Genomic DNA, 21,463 nt, shown 5'->3' on the forward strand with positions numbered 1-21,463 from the left:
CCCATATCGATACTTTAAATTGATCTAAAATCATTTGTTGCGGTAAAATTGGTTTGGTGGAGGTATAATGTCCACCATTTTGATTCCGCCATTTTTGATTTTGGAATTCCGTCAGCATTGTCAATAATATGTCCTATCATGAGTTGTACATGCTTTTTGGTGGAATATTTCACAAATTAGAACATTTTTACTATTGTTTTTGTTGAATGTGCTATGAAAACGTGGGTTTCAGACTCCATATTTTATGCGCCACATTGGATTTTTGAAAAGGCCAGAACTTTTTCAAAAGCCCTTGACCAGACGATCATTTTGAGACCTCAAACGTCTTGTTAGGTTAACCCAAATTTTGGGTGCACTGATGGTCCGGTTGACGTAAAACGTCCCATATATATATATATATATATATATATATATATATATATATATATACGGTTGCGCACCACAGCTTAGTCTCGCGCGTATGTTTTCGTTCTGTCTCTCTCTCTCTCTCTCTCTCTCGCACGCGCGCACAGCCTAACTCAAGCGCGCGCTCGCTCTAGCCTGTCCCAGCCGGCGTTTGACTTTCCGAGAAAAGAGCATGCGTTTCTTCACTTGGTTTCTAACGCGTGATTTTTGTTCTTTCGACGCCATTTTAACACATCAAATATTTCGACTTTCAATCTTTTCTAGCTAGAATGGTTTTACTTTCACGTGATTTTATTCGTTTATAGATTTTCGTGCTATTAGATTTAACGTTCCTTTTGAGTTTTTGTTGCAACAATAGTATCCATAAAACGTTTCACTTCCGATTTTTATCTTTTCAATTATAGTTCCGAAAAACTATTTGTGTTGTTTCTAGGAAAATCGTCGCGTGAAAACAAAATACTTTCGCGTAAGTTATTTCGCATTCGATTTTTCTTTCTTAAAATTGTTATACATGCTTTCTTTCAAACGTTCACTCGCGTTTAATTCACCTACTAGACGATTTTCCACTTACTTGCTTTCTGAGCAGCTTTCGATGCTTCCTGTGCTCCTTCGCCTCCTGCAGTCACGTTCTGCGCCGTGAAAGCTGGCTGGGGCTCCATAACCTGATGAAATATTGGGAATGTGGAGGCAGATCCAGGAGAAATAAACAACACTATAGTCTTTATTCACTTTGCGTTTATTTAATATAAAGAGTCGAGTCACTTCCTGACAAAACTATCTTTCGTCGTATAGGTATATATATATATATATATATATATATATCTGATAAATTGATTTTTTTTTTACATAAATAACTAGTTAAACGATGAGTTGTAACGGGGGTTGATTTCTGGGGAAAACTCTTTCTGGGCAATATCCGACCGGATCACAATCCCTCGTTGCGGCGGAGAACTCTCTCAACGCCTGTGATTCACCCGTGTTACAACGCAGCTCGCTGCGAGTGCTGCTTCGCGAACGTCGTGTTCGCACGTGTGCTATCTCTCCGCACTCTCCTGTGCGGAGCCGGCTTCTCAGATTTGCGTTGCAACCGCTTGTTGCAACGCCCGCGGAGGTGGCGGTATTCGCGATGAGGATGTAGGGAATGGAAGAGAATAACTCGGGAAAATGAAGCTAGTCCCGATTAAAACAAAATAAAAAAATAATGTATTGTACGGACAATATTGTTTCTATACAAATGTGCGCCGAGTCACCCCAATGTCGACTCGGCGTGGAGAGTATCTCGCAAAGCGTACGCACGCGAACGAGAAGGCCGCTACTCAGTGCCGCTGCACCAAGTCGCAAAGCTGTAGCCGCTGCTACTGCTGACGCGATACAGGCAAAGGGCTCAGCCCTACTTACTTGCTGTCGCCATTCACGGTAGGCGCGCACCACACACTCACAAACACTCTGCGTCGGTGGTGTTGCTGGCTCACTCTCATTCGGTCATTAGTCGACAGGCCTGGTCGTCCTTCCTTATGGAAGCAGAAATTGGCAAGGACGTATTCTCGCGATCACACACACTCTCACTCTCTCGCACGCTATCGGTCGTCGCTCGATTCGGTCAGTCTCACACGGAAGCTATCCGTCTGTCCGACCAACCGCGACTTATCCGCGAGACCCCGATTTTGCAACTCGTTACAATCCCCTCCTGGAATCGAACAATCGTCCCGAGTTCCGGACGGATTACCGCAGAACGAGGACTATTCGAACGATCCGGAAAAACGAAAATTGTTAATAATAGATGATTTGATGCACGAGTCAGCGAATAATGGTATGATAGATTTGTTTAGTAAGGGAAGTCATCATCGTAATGCATCGATTATTTACATATGTCAGAATATATTTCACAAAGGGCAGCGTGATATATCGCTGAATGCAACTTATATGGTTTTATTTAAGAATCCTCGGGACCGTGCACAGATTCAGCATTTGGATCGTCAACTATACCCCGAAGATTCCAAGTTTTTGCAAGAAGCTTATTATGATAGTACTATAAAGCCGTATTCTTATTTAGTTATTGATTTGAAGCAGAGTACACCTGAGGAGTTACGTTTCCGTAGTTGTATATTTCCTGATGATGAATATCATTATGTTTATATTCCCAAATATTCGTCGAGTCAGTACAGCAAGTTAAATGTTGTGTAAAGAGAAAATATCGGTTCAGGTATAATCCGATAATGGCGAAGCGAGCATCTCGTGAGAGTCGAGCGTTAATTAGAAAGAAGAATAACGCATCGCCTTTTGAAGAAAAATATTTTGTGTTGCTGCAGGCATTGAGACATTATAATAAAGAACAACGACTAGCGTTATTGCGTACTGCCCATGAAAAACTTGTACAGTACATTTGTGAGTGTGCATTGAACGTATCAAAAGGTGTTGTATGTTTAAACGTCACGAAAAAAAATAAGCTGAAAAAGTATAAAACAATTCTACGTAATTTAACAAAAGTTACAAAACGAAAAAAAAATTCTTGGAAGAGTAAAAAGCGCATTATTGTACAAAAAGGAGGGAGTTTTTTAGGCTTTCTGTTGCCACCTATTATGGATCTTTTTCTAAATGCATAAAAAATGGAAAGAGCACGAAAAATGGTTTTGATTCCTCAAGAAAGTTTACAAAAAATGCAAGCAAGTGTAAAAACAGCATCAATAACTAGTTTGCCAGCAGCAGCCGGCGTACAAGAAGTTCCAGAATAGGAGACAAAATTAACGAGTGAATCTATTCAAACACCTGGAGATAAATTTTCACGGCTTGATAGCGAAATGCGACAGATCTTGGATTCAGGAAAATATACGACAGATAGTGACAAGTACAGAGATTTTCTACAAGTTTTACAGAGATATCTATTTTTTGTCGATGAAAAACGTCGGTTTGACGATAAGAAAAATTTAGCAGATGGTAAAAGATCAAATGAGCGATGCGTACATTCTTGAAAGTGTGCCAAAATTATACAAAAATAAAACAAAACTTTTTTAAATCATTTGAAAAATAATAGCAACCGTTATACACTGTATCCTTATAGAGCGTACATTGAAACTTTATTGAATTACGGACCTGATGCAAAAACTTCGCATCTCTCGACGTCGTTATGGGGAGCGGAAAAATGGATGAGAAGCCTGCCACTGATTGTGCGAATAAAGGTCTTTTAAGTCATCAAAAATTTACGAGCGATGGAAAAGTCGTTGATCTTTTAGGACATCTGCACATTGACGTATGTAACCAGGATAGATTTCTTTTAAATGGTGTAGAAATGAGTGTCCGTTTGGTACGCGCAAAGGACGCTTTTTGTTTAATGGATGCCTCCGATAAAAATTATAGTGTACATATAAAAGAAGCTAGTTTACTTGTACGACAAGCAAAAATAAATCCAGGTGTTTTAGTGGCACACGCTATAATATTAGCGACAACAGCTGCAAAATACCCTCTGACACACGTCGAGGTTAAAGCATTCAGCATGCATAACGGTATACTCGGTGAGTGTTTAGATAATGTAATTCTCGGGCAATTACCGAAAAGGCTCATCATAGGATTTGTCAATAATAAAGCTTTTAACGGCGATAGATTACTAAATCCATTCAACTTTCAAAATTTCGGTATTAATTATTTCTCACTTTATATCGATGGTCAACAAGTGCCGGGTAAACCGTTACAGCCAAGCTTCTCCGCAACTGCGCCTCTTTACATAGACTGTTACCACACTCTTTATTCTGGTACTGGAATACACTTTGCAAATGAGGCAAATGATATTGATAGAACAGAATATCCCGATGGCTTTTGTTCGTTTGCATTCGATCTTACCCCCGACATGTTTGCTCATTGCGGTACGCATTGGCCCTTAGTCCGTAAATGTGCGTATCGTAGTGCGTTTCGATAAACCATTAACACACACCGTAAATTGTATCGTTTATGCTGAATATGACAATATTTTAGAGATCGATTCTATGCGTCAAGTTATTTTAGATTACAATTCATAAGATGTGCGTAACAGTAAGAACGAACGAACGAATCACAGAACTCTGCCTCCTCCCTCTTTTTCGTTAAAGTTCTGCGCTGTATGCAGGAGGGAGAGAGGGAGAAACCGTAAAGAAGGGAGAGGGCTTGCCTATACAACCTCTCCGGATTTTGAGGGCTGTTAGTTCATCTCTAGTATTTGAGAAAGAAACAGTCGATAGCTACAATGGATTTTATCATTGATATCCAAACTTTTCACGTTAAAGAAGGGTTATTTTTACCCAAGGAAATTGCTGTAATTGCAGTTGACCGTAATGTTATCGCTCATTAGATTGTGAAACCACCGTGTGATTACAACGAATTATCCAAGGGAATAATTTCGACTAATTCTTATCTTTCGTGTTATCATCACGGTATAGAATGGTACGATGGTGAGGCCGCGTTGGAGGACACATACCCGTCGTTACGCTATATTGCCAGAGAAGCATACACAATTTACACACGTGGCTACCAGAAAGCTAATCTACTAGAGCATATTTTGGGGAGACACATACAAACCTTGAAGAATACAGCTGTCCATCGTTTAGAAACTTATCCAGTGTGGACGATCATATTTGCATGTATCACGGAGGAAAATCTGAACACCTTACACGTGCATTAGCTTACACATTCAGAGTGCGCTCATAGTTGAGAAAGGTGTGACCTTATACGGTCACACCGTAATCGATATGAACGAGCAGAGAAAGAAGAAGAAGAGCCCAATTGAAAAACCTCCTCGAAGAGCACTTGTGGATGGTGCTACATCGTCATCGTCGTCGTCGTCGTCGTCATCAGGGTCGTCTATAGCACCTCGTAAAATCAGTGTCAACAACAACAACATCAGTAAAATTACTACTTCAGTTACTGCCACACCTGCCGAGGTTATTGAATCTTGTTTTGCTGTCATTGTTGAAGAAGAAGAAGCTGATGCTGATGTGCTCGTGGTACCGGTGGCGGTGGTAGTTGGGCAAATAGAAAAAAAAGAGAAGGAGAAGTAAAAGAAGAGCCCTACTACTCGAAACCTTACGATGAACTCTCTATATATTCAGCAGGCACTGAGGGGCATATCAGCACAGACCGTCGGAGTCTTCCCAGCAAACCGGTTACCCAGGGTGTGGACGAGACCAGTCGCCATTATTGCTAATACTCAAGAACATCATCTACCTGGTGCTCACTGGATAGCAATTTTTGTCGACAAAAACGGTCATGGCGTTTATTTCGACTCCTACAGTATACAACCAACTGTGTCGTATCACCTTGACGGATTGCGACGAAATTGTACACTATTCACGTGGTTTACAAGTCGGTTGCAGAGTTTCGATTCCGATGTGTGAATTTTTCTAAACTCTTTTGTTGCGACACAAGGAGTAACGACAAATTCTGCATGGTAATTTTTCGAAAAATTATGAAAAGTATAAAAAAGAAAAAATTTAAAAGTGTATCAAACTCATGTTCTTATTGCATTCAATCTTGTAAATCCGAATCTTGTAAGAAAAAGAAAAGAATCTGACTTTTAATAATTTACATTACTACGTATTCAAAATTTATGAGTGAATTATATAACCGCATTTATTCTAGATTTAAGAATTTCTCATGTATTACGTATATTTTTTTAACAATCAACTGATTTAATACATTTTTTTTAAAGAAAAAATTGTAGTTGTGTTTCAAATTATTTTTACGTGAAATACGTATGTTTATTTATTTCCTCCTCCTCCTCCTCCTCCGTCTTAAATTTTATTAATATTCTTGTCAAGAAAAAGGTTTAAAGACAGAAAGAGAAAAACAACTTTGATAGATTTTTCGTTTACTTTTATTATTATTATTTTTATATGAAATTTATATATTATTAACGCAAAGTATCTGATGGCCAGACTGGATGGTGCCTTCCGGTGAGATCATTCATGGCTGTGTCAAATGCGACAAGCATTGGATTCACATGAACCATACCTCCACCTTCCTTGCCCGCACTGCTTAGAAATACGTAAGCTGAATTGTCGAATAATCCTTTTTGTGCAAAAACGCATCTTAGAAAACGGTTTACGGTGACCATAAGAAATATTTCAGCAGAACGAGGTGACCAGTGGAGACCATTTGTCGATATGGGAATGACCAAAGTCCAGCTAATATTGCTCGTGAAGGTAAGGCAAGAAATTGGGCTTCTAGCAGATAAATGCCACTTTCCTCGTTTGACTCAATCAGAGTCACACATGTACCATTATCTATTAGTCAGCATCGTTGCGGGTATCCTTCTTCTGTTACTCCTCGTAACCATCTTCCCATTTTTTTCACTGCAATTATCGCGTTTCCCTAAAATGAAAAAAAAATGTTCTATCGCTATATTATCGTAAAAAATAAATTTGGATTACTCATTCTTCTTCTTCTTCTTTTTCTTACCTTTAACTCGTGGAGTTTTTCCTTGTGTAACACTGGTGAATCAGATTTTTCCATTGAAATTGTAAAACTTTCTTCACAGAAATATAACAACGACTGTGTACTATAATAATTTAACATTTCTGCCTCCAATTTCATGTACACGGCATCTTCTTTTATTAATTGTATATGGAAACAAGATGGTGTTTGAAACGCAGACACTCTCACTTCATGAACTGTATGAATCAAAGGATCCATGTCCCGTGCAAGAACTCCACGAGAATTCATGATGCAGGAGTTGCTATCTCTACAAACTGTCTACGTATGACAGATTTTACTAGAGCAAAAAGAAAATTTGGTTTCCCTCCCTCTCTCTCTCTCTCTCTCTCTCTCTCTCTCTCTCTCTACATCTAGTGTTGCTATAGCGAAAAAAATAAGTGGGGTGAGAGAGGAAAGGAGGAGGAGGAAATAGTGAAGAAAATCATCCATGCTGTATACGAATTTTCGGTTCAGAGCGCCACTACAGGTGTTGCTTCTATAGTGGCGCATGTCTCCTTGTAAAATATAGGTCAACTGCAGTGCGAGAAGCGACACCGCTGGTCATTCACCTGTGCCGGGGTTAAACCGCTTACCTGCGCGTCGAGTAAAAGTCCTACCCAGCGGCCCTGCTAGGTCTTTTTTTACCTGCGCGCGTGCACGCGCCCTCGCTACTAGCCTACTAGGGCGCGTGCCGGGGGGGCCCGGCCCCGCTGTTCAGCAAGCCACCGCGCCGCGCCGCCGACCGCCGCCGCCGCCTGAGGGATGCTATTATTTTATAGGATTTAAGGGTTTGAGTAAATACAATAGGATATAATTTTTATTTTTATTTTTTATTCATGTATATAACCATATGGTACAGAATATCGATGATTAACAAATTGTCTTTTTTTCAAAACAGCGCGACATTTTTTCGTTTGCTTAAAACTAATAATGTCATTGACTGACGTTCGACCTATATGGAAATTCCTAACATATATACAATTATTCGCGCCCCGATCCTCATTTACCTCCTCCTCTCCCTCCTCCTCCTCCTCTGCATCTATAATATCGAATTCGTGATTTTCCATCATCTTTAAAACAGAGTCGAAATTTATTTTTTGACTATTCTCATAGTTGAGTCGGATGCCCTTTACTTTACACGTATCAAAGGTTTCGCCGTTGGGTGCACGCACTCTATAGGCGTAGAATTTCGGACCATCCGAAACAAAGGTCTCGATGTAAGAGCCTTCTCCGTATTCTTCCAGTTCATCTGTTAATTGGCCTAGCAGAAACCCGGTTTCTGGTTCGTACTCATCACGCTCACCCTTTGATACGTATATGACGGAATCGGTATCATAATACAGTACCCGCTCGCCTAGATTTTCGAGATATTCATACAATTTTAAACGTCCTTGCGCAAACGTATAAGCGGCTATCACTACATTCGTATTTCGCGCCGAATTAGCTACTTCTATTTTTAACTTACTGGATGCATATATTACATTCTCGTTAACTAAAACTATTCTACCTACTTTCTTTTCCGGGCTAGTTAATAATTGTAAAAACTGCTCACTCGAATTAATTATTTCGGTGTTTGGCAAATTACCACGTTGTCCAAATTTCCCTCATAAACTATTAAAACAAAGTTTTGCAACCGAGCGCATGCCCGGATTTTTCTCTATTTTTTGAGGATCTAGATCTATACCCTCCTTTTCTTTATAATAGGCGATGTAAGTCGCTTTACTAGCCTCATCCGTGCAATTACGTGGCCAACCCGAGCTCTCCTATTTTAACTTTAAAAATAAGTTAATGTAATCGGTAAACAATCCGCATGTCGTGTCGTCTTGATTACCGGATTTAGGGTCGTACTGCGTTATCTCGTATTGCCAGATAACGCTGATATTTAAAATTGTATAACCGAGTTGTAAACTTTTTTTAATCTCGTCCGATACCCATGTACCGCTTAAGGCGCGAACTTCCGGCGTTACGTGTGTACATGGGACTTTTCTCAAACTTTCACAAGTTCTGCATAAGGGAAAAAGTAACCGAGTATGCAGACGATACGGTAGCACAGGATGAAAGAGTTTACGCGGCGGTAGAATCGAATATTTAACTAAGCCCTCAACACGGTCAAAATATTCAAAATTAGGCCCAGTTAGTTTGAGACAGTCGGTGCTGTTATACACGCGCGGGTGTTTTATCGGAAACTTGCCCGTTTTACAAACAAAGGGGTATAAAGAGCAAACATCGACATATTTTATTTTTTCACCCGGTTCGACTTTATATAAGGTCGCAATGTTACCCGTGCGACCACCGTAAAAAGCATCTCGCGGATTAAGAATTTCATTATGAGCGATCGGGTGATTTTCGATTAAGCGCTTAAAAGCGTTTAAAGTAGCTATTCGAATTAAAGTCATGCTCCCACATTTCAACTAAAATAAAACCATTTGATCTTATTTTAGCTGAAATTGCTAGGGTACTCTCATACTTTTGATTGAGAGTAGTCCGATCTAGAAGAGGCGCATCGCGCCTCGTTGGATAGCAGATCGGACAGCCATGAAAATAACATCCATGAAACTGATACATTGTACCGGTTTCTGGATTTTGAAGATCCGCTAAAAACCCGTCGACTTTTATACGACCGAAAAGGGTGTACTCCCGTCCACGCCCGGCATGAATGATTTCCCTGCCTACCTACTGCTCAACCCATAACAACCACTCTACGGTCTTTTGGCTATGTCTATCGACGCGCACATCACCTTCATTGCTTATTAGACCTATCAAATTATCTTTTAGGAAATTACCAATTAAAAAAGTGTTCACGCTCCTTGGAGCTCATCGCATCCGGTGCATAATATTCGGCTGCCGGATAAGGACCTTCATAATCCGGGTTATCATCTGTATTAAACAGATGCGGGAAATATCCTTTCTTTGCTTCTTCCGGCAGACCGAACGAAGCTGTCATTACGGCAAGTTTCATAGGCATACAATTTATGCTATCTATGAATTTCGTTTTACCAAAACTTATTAAAATAATTTTTCGTCCGTTTATAATTAAGCTCGGAACGCTGCCGGATTTTTTCACAATTCGATTCTCTACAATGTCATGTAGAACGAATTGTGAATCAAATGCTTTTGCGTTATGCGCAATGCAGATGATGTTTTTAAAATTAGTTTTTTCCGCAAAACTAAATTTAAAAAGTTAGAAATCGGCTCTTTTGTGAAAACGTGTTGGCGAAGGCCACAATAATTGCAAAATTGCAATACATCGTTTTCATTTAAACACGACGAGCATGCAAACTGCGCCACGCATAAATTTACCACGTGTAGGTAAACGCTATTTTCACCCTCTTCTCTTAGAACGGTGTTTTGCATCGTCTCGAAATCGTAGAAGACGAAAAGAGTTTCCTGGTGAAAATTTGTTGTTGTCGTAACTACACGTGAATTTTTTTTAGAGGTCTAATTTGCATGTAGCAGTTGGCATTTTTCTCATGCACTGCTTTACAATTCGTACAGTACATATTTTTGCAATTATGTTTATTCGAGTCCATATCATAAACATAATGACAAAAAGTACAATACTTTACGAATTGACAAATTGACCGTCGCGCATTTTTCGATTTACCCATCGTGTACGAGTCAGGAGCCTTGTGATTTTCGAAGCACTGTGGGTTTTTAAACTCGCGGTGGCAATCGTCACAAGTTATGGCCGCACCGAGAGCCTGATACGCTGGTGAAGTATTGCACGATATGCAAAGATTTTCACATTTATGATGAAAAGGCCGCGTATATACTGTGTTGCAATCTTCACAGTAATATCGCTGATGCTTTTTCACAAATAACGCAGTCGAGTTTAAAATTAATTTAAAATGATTAATATCCCTATGGAACGCCATATTAATTTTTTTAGTATATTTTATATTTACCCCGTCAAAAAATGCTTTCCCATTAAATAACGCACCCTCTCCACTGCCTAAACTCTCTATATAATATATCATTAGCGCAACTCCGTAATCCAACAAGTATAATTGGAATTTCTGAAACTCGGTATAGCCACAGCCTTCTGCAGGCATGACTACTCTAGCTTTTTGAGAAATTTCAATTGCACATGTTCTTTGGTGCGCCATTGAATTAAAGGTGATTTTTCGCCAATTTTTTTCCCAGATTGTGCGTTCGGACTCCGCTTTCTCAAGAAAAACTAACTCGCATGCGATAGCCCGCGGTGGGCATAAATTATCGTTATTTTTAATAGTCAAAATTGATTGACGAATTAATGCGTCAACCAACTTTAACTCCTGCAGACCATTACCACCGCGTGGTAAGTCTGAATAAGTCACATTTTCGCGGAGAGTCTCGTCTATAACAAATGATTCGTTACTCTGTGTAACGCTACCTATACGGTTCCAAAGATTGTTAAAGTCGAAATCGCGGATCTTTCGTACTGGAAACCATGCGTCGCCTCGAGCAAATCTATCACTATTTACTGTAACACCGATTAAAATATTTTCATTTAAACCCGTTACTAAATATCGATAAATTTCCAATAAAGCCGAACGCAGGTAAACAATCGGGTTATCTATATTCGGCGTTATTATAAAACCGAATTTTACGTCGAGAGCCGCGGTGAAATAATTACGAGCACGACGAGTACTCTCATTTAAAATAACGACTTTTTTTAAATCACCTCTATCTATTCCTTCGCCTATGAGGATCTAGTTGTGTTGGTGCTGGCGGTGATGCTGGAGTGGCATGGCTGGGTGTGTTGGACTCGTCATCGCTGAGTTGGAGATGTCCATATCTTTTTTAAAAAAATACAAGAATTTTTTTTAGTTTAATTTGTTTCATTTATTATAATACTATAAATAAATTAATCACAGAATATCGTTGACAAACTTTCTTTTTTTTTTATTCATTTATATAAATTACACACCTTGAATGTCGAGACATGTTATCTGTGAAGGACCTGCAGCAGCAGCAGCAGCGGCGGCATTAGCAGCCGCCGCCTCGAGCCAAGCGATGCTGTTATTGGGCACCAATTGCGAGTCGAATATGATTCTCAAGCCTTCTTCGTCACTTATGTCCTCGTAAAGAGGACCCTGTGATTGCGCCTGCGGTTCTAGTCCTGCATTGAGGATATCAGCGTACGCAGCTGACCCCGTCTCGAACATCTCGGCAGTCTCAAACATCACCCCTTCAAGGGTGACATTTCCAAGGTCAGGAAAAGCCGGTTGATCGGACAGGATAATTACATCGTTATCATCCTCGTTGTCGTCGTCGTCAAAATAACCCTGGAGATCTTCGAAGACTGAAAATATAAATTAAAATGTTATTATTATTTTTAAATATTTTTCATTACTACGTTGTGTGTGTGTGTGTGTGTGTGTGTGTGTGTGAGTGTGTGCGTAGAATGTATATTAAATTTGAAACTTATAATTTTCTACTTCACCGAAATGATAGTACTCCATAGTGACATTTTTCACGATGAAGTTTACAATATTTTCTGTAATCAAAATGCTCAAAAAATATTAATAAAAAATTTATTTACATAAGTTTGCTTTTAAAATTTTTTAACCTTCACCATCCTCCTCACAACTACCCGATTATTTAAAAAATAATCTATTGAAAACAATATATACGTCTATCTTTAGTACAAAAAATCATTTTAACAAAGCTTGTAAAATAAAAAAAAACTTCAGTTTTATTTCTCCGAGAAACACACAATAGCATTTCTCTTACTGATTTTTCTCGTAGCTTTCCTCCAAATCGCACGAAATTTCACCTTGTCAAAAAAAAAAGGGTCGATCCCTCTACACATCCTGTAGGAAAAAAATTCTGCTGCAACTCATTGCTTTAACGCCACTTACATAGCTCGGTATGCTATATAAAAAAAGGGCCAATGCCATGTCGTAGCTAGCAAACAGATAAACGCACTTATTGTCCTTTTTATTGAGCAAATGACCTCCTATAGCGCGGGTGCGATCCCTACACCCGCACGGGCCCTACAGTACCCCCGCCGGGGACGCGCCACCGCACGTGCGACGCTCTTACGTCATCACCTCCCACCAGAGAGGCCCAACTAGACTTGCCCCGACGAGCCATGGCGCCACCCTCCCCTCCTTTACCTCCCCTACCTGTCTGCCTGGGCTTGTCCCTCTCTACTTACACTCTAGGAAAAACGCGACGTATATCGTTTGGACGGTTGAACCTTTTCTACGACGCACCTGTTTCTTCTCTGGTCTACTCACAGAGGCTTACAGGTCGCAAAGCGGCATACGGGGCAAAGCGGACCTAATGCTAGCTAACTTTAAACGTCGCCTCACCTATCGGGACCGGTTGTAAGCTTCTATTCAAACACTAAGAATGTTATAAAAATCGTGTTGAGGGGTTGGGAAAAATCTACGGAGCCTGGGTAGTAGAGGTTTCAAATTTTTATTGATTTAGCAAATTTCTTGATTTTTCAACGACGGATAGAAGCGTTTAGCGTTCACTTGACTGCCTGACGCTTGCGCTTCGTTCCATTCTTTTATACGTTCATTTATGACAATTCTGCATTTCGTGCTGAAATTGTTATTAAATTATTTGTATCAAAAATCTTTTTTAGGACTATGTCTTGCATTAAAGCATTTAAAAACTATATTTGCCACGGTAAATCTACAACTTTTAGATTTAGCGTTCTCATGGGAAATGCATAACAATTAATCTTTACAGTAATAACAGATTTTTTGGTTAAAAAATCAGCTAACTAACGATTTTTGGCTGCTTACTCAAGTTGAAAGCATTTTCACTTTTAGGTGTCAATAGAAAAAAGTTGTATTTTTTTTAAGATTCCCTAGTAGAAACGGAATTCAAGTCATTTGGAAATTCTGAGGTTGTCAATCTAAGAACTTAGTAGTTTTCTTTGTCACTTTTTATTACAAGCTGTAACACTTGTTATCCTAGTTCTTAAGCAGTTTTTAGGTCGAGTATTCTTAACTATTTACTTCCGAAGATAGTTGGTCAAATAATACGTCGCAGGTGCACGTGGTTAATGGCGATTCGAGGTTAGAATTAGAAAATCATTACTAGCAGGCTTGTATTCGAGTTTTTTTAATGAAAGTATATAGAATAATGATTTGCATGCGAAAAATCATCCGAAAAATTTCGACTGACCGGGGACTCAAACCCGAGCCCTGCACAAGAATAGCCGCGCGCCTTAGCCAACTGCGCCACGTAGACCTTGTCTTTTGACCAACTATCTTGGGCATTACTTTTCAAAAACAGCTCAATCTAAGAACTGCCAAAGAACTAGGATAAAAGGCGTTTCATCTTGTAACAAGAACTGAAAGAAACCATCAAGTTTTTAGCTTTTTCGCCATTTTAAATCGGGCAATTTCTACCAGGGTCTACAAATTTTATATTTAACTTTTTTTCGTAAAATATTTAGATTTTGAGTTACAGTTTAAAAACCGTTTCTAGCGATTGCTGAAACTTACGAAACACGGTGGCACGGTTTAAAATCATTTATTCTAGCAAAACAAACAAATTTCTTCCAAGTTTTGAACTATAAACTAGGTTTTCAGGTGGCGTCACGATCCCAATTTTCAGTTTGGTAAATAAGGAACACCCTAAAATATATATTATATGGCTATTTTACATCAACGCGTGGGGAAATTTTTCAAATCCCGGCCAAAATTGGTTTATTTGTTCAGTATACCCCCTAAAGAACACAAACACAATCTCAGACCTCTAAGTGCCCCTAAGCAAAGCTATAGCCATATCAAAAATAAAAATTTTCCCAATTTTTGCTTTTTCTGTGAACTAAAACAGCTTGTAACTCAAAATAGAAGCATTTTAAGTAAAAACTAATGAATACCTTTTTTTGTAAATTTTCAGTAGAATTTGATAAAATGATTTTTATGACTTATATAACATGTTTCGGATTAGTTTTCATGTGATTTAACACTAAAAATCAAATGTTAGCTATGCTCCACCAGATAAAAATAAAAAAAAAAATGTTTGCATTTCTTATCATAAAATCTTTAAATCTAGACCACGCTGAATGATTTTATACGATATTTATTATATAACTGTTTTTTACATCAGAACAGGATAGTACGTTATACTTTCAACCTTTTTTTTAGAGGTAAAATCATTAGGTTATAAGCAACTAGTGCGATAAGTTGCCAATCACGCACGCGGGCTCTATGTCACACTCGTTCCGCTAAAATGATCAAGTAATGTCATTACACGAGTATTTAGTCGGATGAACTTATACACTTATATAAAATAGCTAATTATTTATAGATGTACGACTGATCGACCTATTATGTTAATGATAAGGAAGTTTTATTTCTCTTCCTTTAATCCAATTATTTACTGCATATCTATATGCTTTTACACTAATGCAACCTCTTTAATTGTTCATTAGATGATAAGTTAAATCTACGTACTTTACACTATCAATACATATATAGTCATACAAGTTTTTCACTTTATTACCTTCATGCTATGTCTGTATATGCACAGTTGCATTTTTATAATTCTTATACAATTTTAAGTCACATGATTTTGAATAAAATAAGCTGATTTGCTGTATATTATTCATATACATATATGCTGCAGGGTTACACGCACAAGTGCATTTCAGTAAACTACTCTCTTCACTTCTCTTAATCACTTTCATGATATATCTGTATACACTCAGTTACATTTTTATGATTCCTATACAATTTTATGGTTAAAATATGTAGTGAACAGAAGAGGTAGTTACACGTTTGCCTGCCAATGTGGGAATTTGATAGTTAAGTTCAAGTTCTGTTGCATCACATCCGTATAGTTATTAGACTATATCTGTAAACTACAAAGACATATGCTATTTCGTTATGAAATATAATATGTAACATTTATTCCAATTACATAACCTGTATAACCAAAATGTTTTTTAATATAAATAAAAATAAATCTTGCCAACTAGATAGAATAAATATTTAATTTATTAACTATACTAGAATTACTACATTGATATAGTTTTTACAAAAAAATCTAATTATAAAAATTTGGAATCTTTGTAGTTTACAGATATAGTCTAATAACTATACGGGTGTGATGCAATAGAACTTGAACTTTATTATTAAATTGCCACATTAGCAGGCAAACGTGTAACTACCTATTTTGTCCACTACATATTTTAACCATAAAATTGTATAGGAATTATAAAAATAAAACTGTGCGTTTACAGACATATCATGAAGGTGATAAAGAGAAAAAACTTGTATGACTATATGTATCATAGTGTGCTATTAGTTGACTGAAATGTACTTGTGTATATAACCCTACAGCATATATATGAATAATATACATCAAATCAGCTTATTTTGTTCAAAATCATATGACAAAATTGTATAAGAATTATAAAAATGCATGCATGACTATGTGTGTTTCGGTAGTGTACATAACTTGATAATATTTTATTAGATTTTAATAAAAGTAATTTGGAATAAAAAGATCAAGTATAACTTAAAATTAATATTTTCCTCGGGTGGCAATTTAATCCCAGTTGGATAATTAATTTGAAAATTATTTAACTGCAGCTCAATACCAATCCAAACAATTAAAAATGCTTGAAATAATAACGTACTATTCTGTTTTGATGTAAAAAACAGTTATACATTAAATATCATATGACATCACCTAGCGTTGCAAGCTGTAATCATGAATAATGGATTTTAAGTACGAAAAAGTGTATTATTCATCGTAGAATGCTCGACCCACCTCCTACCATGTTAAGATTTAAAGATTTCATGATAAGGAATGCAAAATTTTTTTTTAATTTTTAACTGGTGTTTCATAGGCAGAATTTGATTTTTAGCATTAAATCACATGGAAACTAATCGAAAACATGCTATATAGGTCAATAAAATAATTTGTTCAAATTCTACAGATAATTTACAAAAAAAGGTATTCATTAGTTTTTACTTAAAATGCTTCTATTTTGTGTTATGAGCCATTTTAGTTGACAGAATAAGCAAAAATTGAGAAAATTTCAATTTTTGACATGGCTATATCTTTGCATAGGGGGTACTTAGAGGTCTGAAATTTTGTTCGTATTCTTTTGGGAGTATACTGAGCGAGTATACCAATTTTGGCCGGGATTTGAAAAATTTCCCCACGTGTGGAATAGCTCATATATAATTTCGAAGAGTTTAAACGTTTTTTAACATTTATAAAATTGTTCCATCTATTCTCCACTCATATTTTCACAATATACCATAATAAAATTAAAAAGAATTATTTTGTTCTATTTGCTTGATATCTAGAAAGAGGATGCCAACGTCTTCAACAAGTGTTGCTGTTATATGCTCAAGTAATATGAATCGGAGCATGGAGGCTCATGCATTTCTTAGGTAATGTATACTATATTGTGCTCTGGGGGCTAACAGTAAAAATCAGCGCTCTCTGGGTGTAAGTTTGTTAGCCAAGTAATGAGATAAACATGCTATCTCACATAGCCTACTGTTTTTTAAATGCATTATACAATTTGTTAACATATCGTGGTAGTTAGATTGTACTAGTTTACTGTCAAAGAAAGAAATAATTGCAAGTGAATCCTAACATTGCTATAAGTTTTGATGTCATACAAACTGTTTATGTCCAAGAAGCAGGCTTGGCACCGAAAGGCTTAATTGAGTGCAGGAATAAACGTAGCACTGTTCTTCTACTTAGCCAAATGCTCAGCGTAGATAATCAAATAGCAGCTGAAATAAAAGTGCTCTTTAAGTAAAAGTCGTAATGGAGCGTTCTCAAAACTATCGTCGAGATAGATTGTATTTCCAGTTGACCGTCTATGTCAACAGTATGTGCGCGAGACTTTTTGATCCGTGGTCTGCTTTCTATATGTCAATGGTTTCTGCGGACAAATCAGTCACAGTTCTTTAAAATAACGTCTGTCCATAAATACATTGGTCCTCTCTGGTGACTAATATCCGCACTTTGAATCAACTCCTCAAGTGTTTCTCGGTTTATGATTTGGGTGCTTATTTATGTTGAATAAAATATACTGGTGGTCTCAAGGAGTATATTCTTTCATGATTTATGACGTGTCAGTCCCTTATGTTACAGATCTTTATTTCGTTTGCGAATGATACATCTGGTAGGGATTCCTCAAAGCCTGGTATGCGCACTGAGAGGAATGTAGAGTAAGAATAGCTGTACATTTTTCTGTGGTATTAGCCTTGGACGACCACAGTTGATTTAGCGGTGGACTCAGGCAGATTCTACCGGAGTTTGCAGTAGTCCAAGCTGGGCTCCTCCCCGCGCTATATCAGCCGCGCCGAACACGTGAGGTTTTACTTATTGCTTATGTCTTTTAGCATATCATATCACAATGAGTGACAAATTCATAAGGGACCTATTGGTTTCGTAGAATTTGTAAAAGTTATGTGAAAGGTTTGAAAATAAGTATTGCAATATGTACAACATAACCTCTTAATCTCAAAATTTGTATACTTATGCTGAAGCACAAAATTTAAATAATTATAAATCAATGCATTGTTCAGCCATGAATATTGGTTTACAAGCCCTCAGAGTACAATGTGACATACCTGTAAAGTCTCTTGGCTTATCTGAAAGCCATAGACCTGCATTGCCCTTAAAACCCGATGATACCGTAAGCTCGTCAGAGCTAAGCAAACCTTCTGCTTTGGGAACATGAAAATGTACAAATACGATAAACTGTACTCTGAGGACTTGTAAACCAATTTTCATGCCAAAACAATGAATCACTTATTAAATATTCAATTTTTATACTTATGCTTACTGCCCGTTAAAAACAGCGGTAGTGCTAAAGCAGATTCAACCTTAAACCATTTGCTTGAGCGCTCCGGTAAAAACTGCCGGAGTTTCCGGTTAATCCAACTCTACATTTCTCTCAGTGCGGTAGGAAATAGTGTTACCCTCGTTCGCTAATACTAGGCTCAGTTTAGTTGTGATCTTAAGAATGACCCTGCCTTCTGTATTAGTCCTCGGTGTCCCATTTCGTGTATCTCACATTAAAGTCGCCTGCGATCACAATTTCTCTGGAAGTCGCATTATAAAAGTGCTTGAACTTAGGTTACAGATATGCGCTAAAGCATGTGAAAGAGCTCGAAGAAGAGCTAGTTAGAACAGGTGAAAAAATAATTGTAACTACAGCGGTAGAGAATATAGGAAGACAAATAGATCTGACAGATAAAAATAAGGCAAGCGAGGATGAAAGAGTCGAGGACGGGGAAATAGAGGAGGAAGAAGTAGATAACAGACAGGAAGAGGGGGAAAACGCGGATTTAAACAATAATGGGGGAAAAATAGAAAGTTGATATCTGAAACAGATGCCGGATAAGTTAGGGAAAGGGAAGTTGGAATGGGAGATGGCTGAAAGAAGAAGTAAAAAGAAAAGTATAGTCATCAGAGGAATAAGAACGGTGAGAGCGAAACTTAAAGAAGAAGTTAAAAGGATAATGAAAGAAAAGCTCGATGCGGCAATATACATAAAGAGAATGAGGGCGATAGGGGGAGAGTTAGTAATAGAATTGGAATCGATGGAAAACAAAATCGAAATAATGAGGAAAAGAAAAATGTTGATGGGAATAAATTTATGGATAGAAGACGATTCAACCAATAGAGAAAAAGAGATCCAAGATTGGCTAAAAATTATAGTAGCAGAGGAAAGAAAAAGGGGATTAGAAACTTAAATAGGATACTAGAAAATAAAAATAGAGGGCAGTTTATACGAGCGGGATGAAAAATAGGGAGGGATAGTAAATGTAGAGAAAAAGAAGTTTCGTGATTTAAAAGGAAATTAAAGACGGGGTAAGGATATTTTGGAATATAGCAGTCAACAACGTGAGGGGGGTTAAGAGTTACTTAGATGAATTTGAAATAAAAGCGTTGCAGGAAACATGGCTGGAGAAAGAAAAGGAGAAAGACTGGTTAAATAAATTAAATGGGAACTATAATTGGAAGACGAAGACTGTAATAAGACTGAATAGGAAAGGTAGATGTAAAGAAGGAGTATTAGTAGGAATAATAGGGGATTGTGTACCAGGGGCGTAAAGTGGACTTTTTTAGGCTGAATGTGGAGTTTGCAGTACAAATCAAAGCAAGTTAGCCCGAGCCGAAGGCGAGATTTTCATCTTCGATTTCAGAGAGAAACACACGTGTGTGTGTGTGTCTTACCTAAAATTTTTTATTGCTCCATTATCTTGAAGGAGTTATATTTAAATTTAAGTAGTATTTCTTGTCCGTGTTTTGGTGTTTTGAGGTTATGTGCGTATGTGAGTGCGAATGCCATGCATGTTTGTGTGCGTGTGTGTATTTGTGTAATTGTGTATGCTGTGCTTTTGTATATCTGTGTGCATACGTGTCTCATTCTTCTTCCTCTTTCTCTCTGTCCTCCTCGTCCTCTGTTGATTCCCCTGACCTCTACCGTCTGTATCTTTCATCTTCTTCGTGATTGGTCCCTTTTTCTCTTTTAACAGTTCTCTCCTTCTCCTCGTCTCACGTGTATCTTTCTCCTTCTATTTCCGCTATCCACGCCTTCTCTATGTACAGGCTTCTCCTTCTTCTTCAGCTGCTTCCTGTCTATTTCTCTTCTCACTCATTATTAGAGCCTTGGCCTTACTCTCCTCGTATGACAGCCACTGCTCCAACCTTATTTTTCCTCTTTTTTTCTCCACCCTTTTCTCCTATATCTTTTCCATGTCCCCTTTTCTTTTGAAAATTACTTTTTTAGTGTCCTCCGTCCTCGTTTCCTCCTGCTCCCACTCTACATCTTCCATTATATCGTCCATCCACTCTTTTAGCGAGTTCTCCTCTGTCCAATTGTTCATATAAACAATTAGTCCTCTCTCTCACACTTTGCACCTGTTCTCACCTTTTTTCCTGATCTCTCCTCTCTTCTCTCGCGTCCACCTTTCCTTTTTTCTCTTACAGCTTCTCTTTCATTTCAACTATTTCTCTCTGTCATCGTTTCATCTTACCCTCCATCACTTCCTGCAATTTCCTCTCTAGAACTTCTCTCCCTTTCTAATTTCACCTTTATCTTCCATCTTACTTCTTTCACTGATTTCACTTTATCTCTCTGGCTACTCGATGTTTATTTTAACCTCTTCTTATCTTATCTACCACGTGCTTTTTTTCTGCCGCCGTGACCCTGTTTCCTTTTTCCTTTTCCTCGTACTTCTTATCTGCTCATTTATTTTCTGGTCCTTTTTTCATGTTACTTCTCTCTAGGGACCGTTCTGCCTGGACCCCATGCTCATAAAAAGACCGTGTACTGGTCTCGTTTTTGTGTCCGCTTTCACTTTTCCTACCTTATTTCGTTTTCTTCTATCTTTAAACTTTTTTTTAGCTTTTGCTCATTCACGTTTGCTCCTCCTGTTCGCCTGTTTACTCCTTTTCTATCCCCTATTATCTTTCTTCTTCTCTTCCCTCTTCCAGAATATTCTGTGCAGTTTTTCTCGATTCTTTATATCTCCGTTTAGGAGACCTTCCCATTTATCTTCTCTGTTTCCTGTGCTGCTACATTTCTCGATTATATGTTCCAGGATTTCTTCATATATTCAAACTGGTCCTGATATTTAAAATTTCACGACTTCAAACAGTGCACGACATAACCTATAAAGTC

The 21,463-nt window shown here is 37.9% G+C and overlaps 1 protein-coding gene across 16 annotated transcripts in view; it reads left to right on the top strand.

Moving 5' to 3' along the window:
* The window catches only part of LOC100119231 (RNA polymerase II subunit A C-terminal domain phosphatase SSU72), a 98,905-nt gene that overhangs the window by 50,658 nt on the left and 26,784 nt on the right, over window positions 1-21,463 (top strand). For 10 of the 16 annotated variants that reach the window (XM_031921453.2, XM_031921470.2, XM_032601330.1 and 7 more), the window contains one exon: window positions 17,118-17,204. The exons of 3 other annotated variants lie outside the window; for them this stretch is intronic. In XM_031921453.2, the coding sequence (XP_031777313.1) occupies window positions 17,125-17,204 (80 nt within the window). In that variant the 5' untranslated portion in view covers window positions 17,118-17,124. Of the gene's footprint in view, window positions 1-6,310; window positions 6,416-6,492; window positions 6,573-14,245; window positions 14,411-17,117; window positions 17,205-21,463 lie in introns of those variants that run through there. 3 more of the 16 variants (XM_032601334.1, XM_032601333.1, XM_032601335.1) reach the window with 3 other exon arrangements.

The sequence above is a fragment of the Nasonia vitripennis genome, assembly GCF_009193385.2.
Source record: "Nasonia vitripennis strain AsymCx chromosome 1 unlocalized genomic scaffold, Nvit_psr_1.1 chr1_random0005, whole genome shotgun sequence".
Classification (NCBI taxonomy): Eukaryota; Metazoa; Arthropoda; class Insecta; order Hymenoptera; family Pteromalidae; genus Nasonia; species Nasonia vitripennis.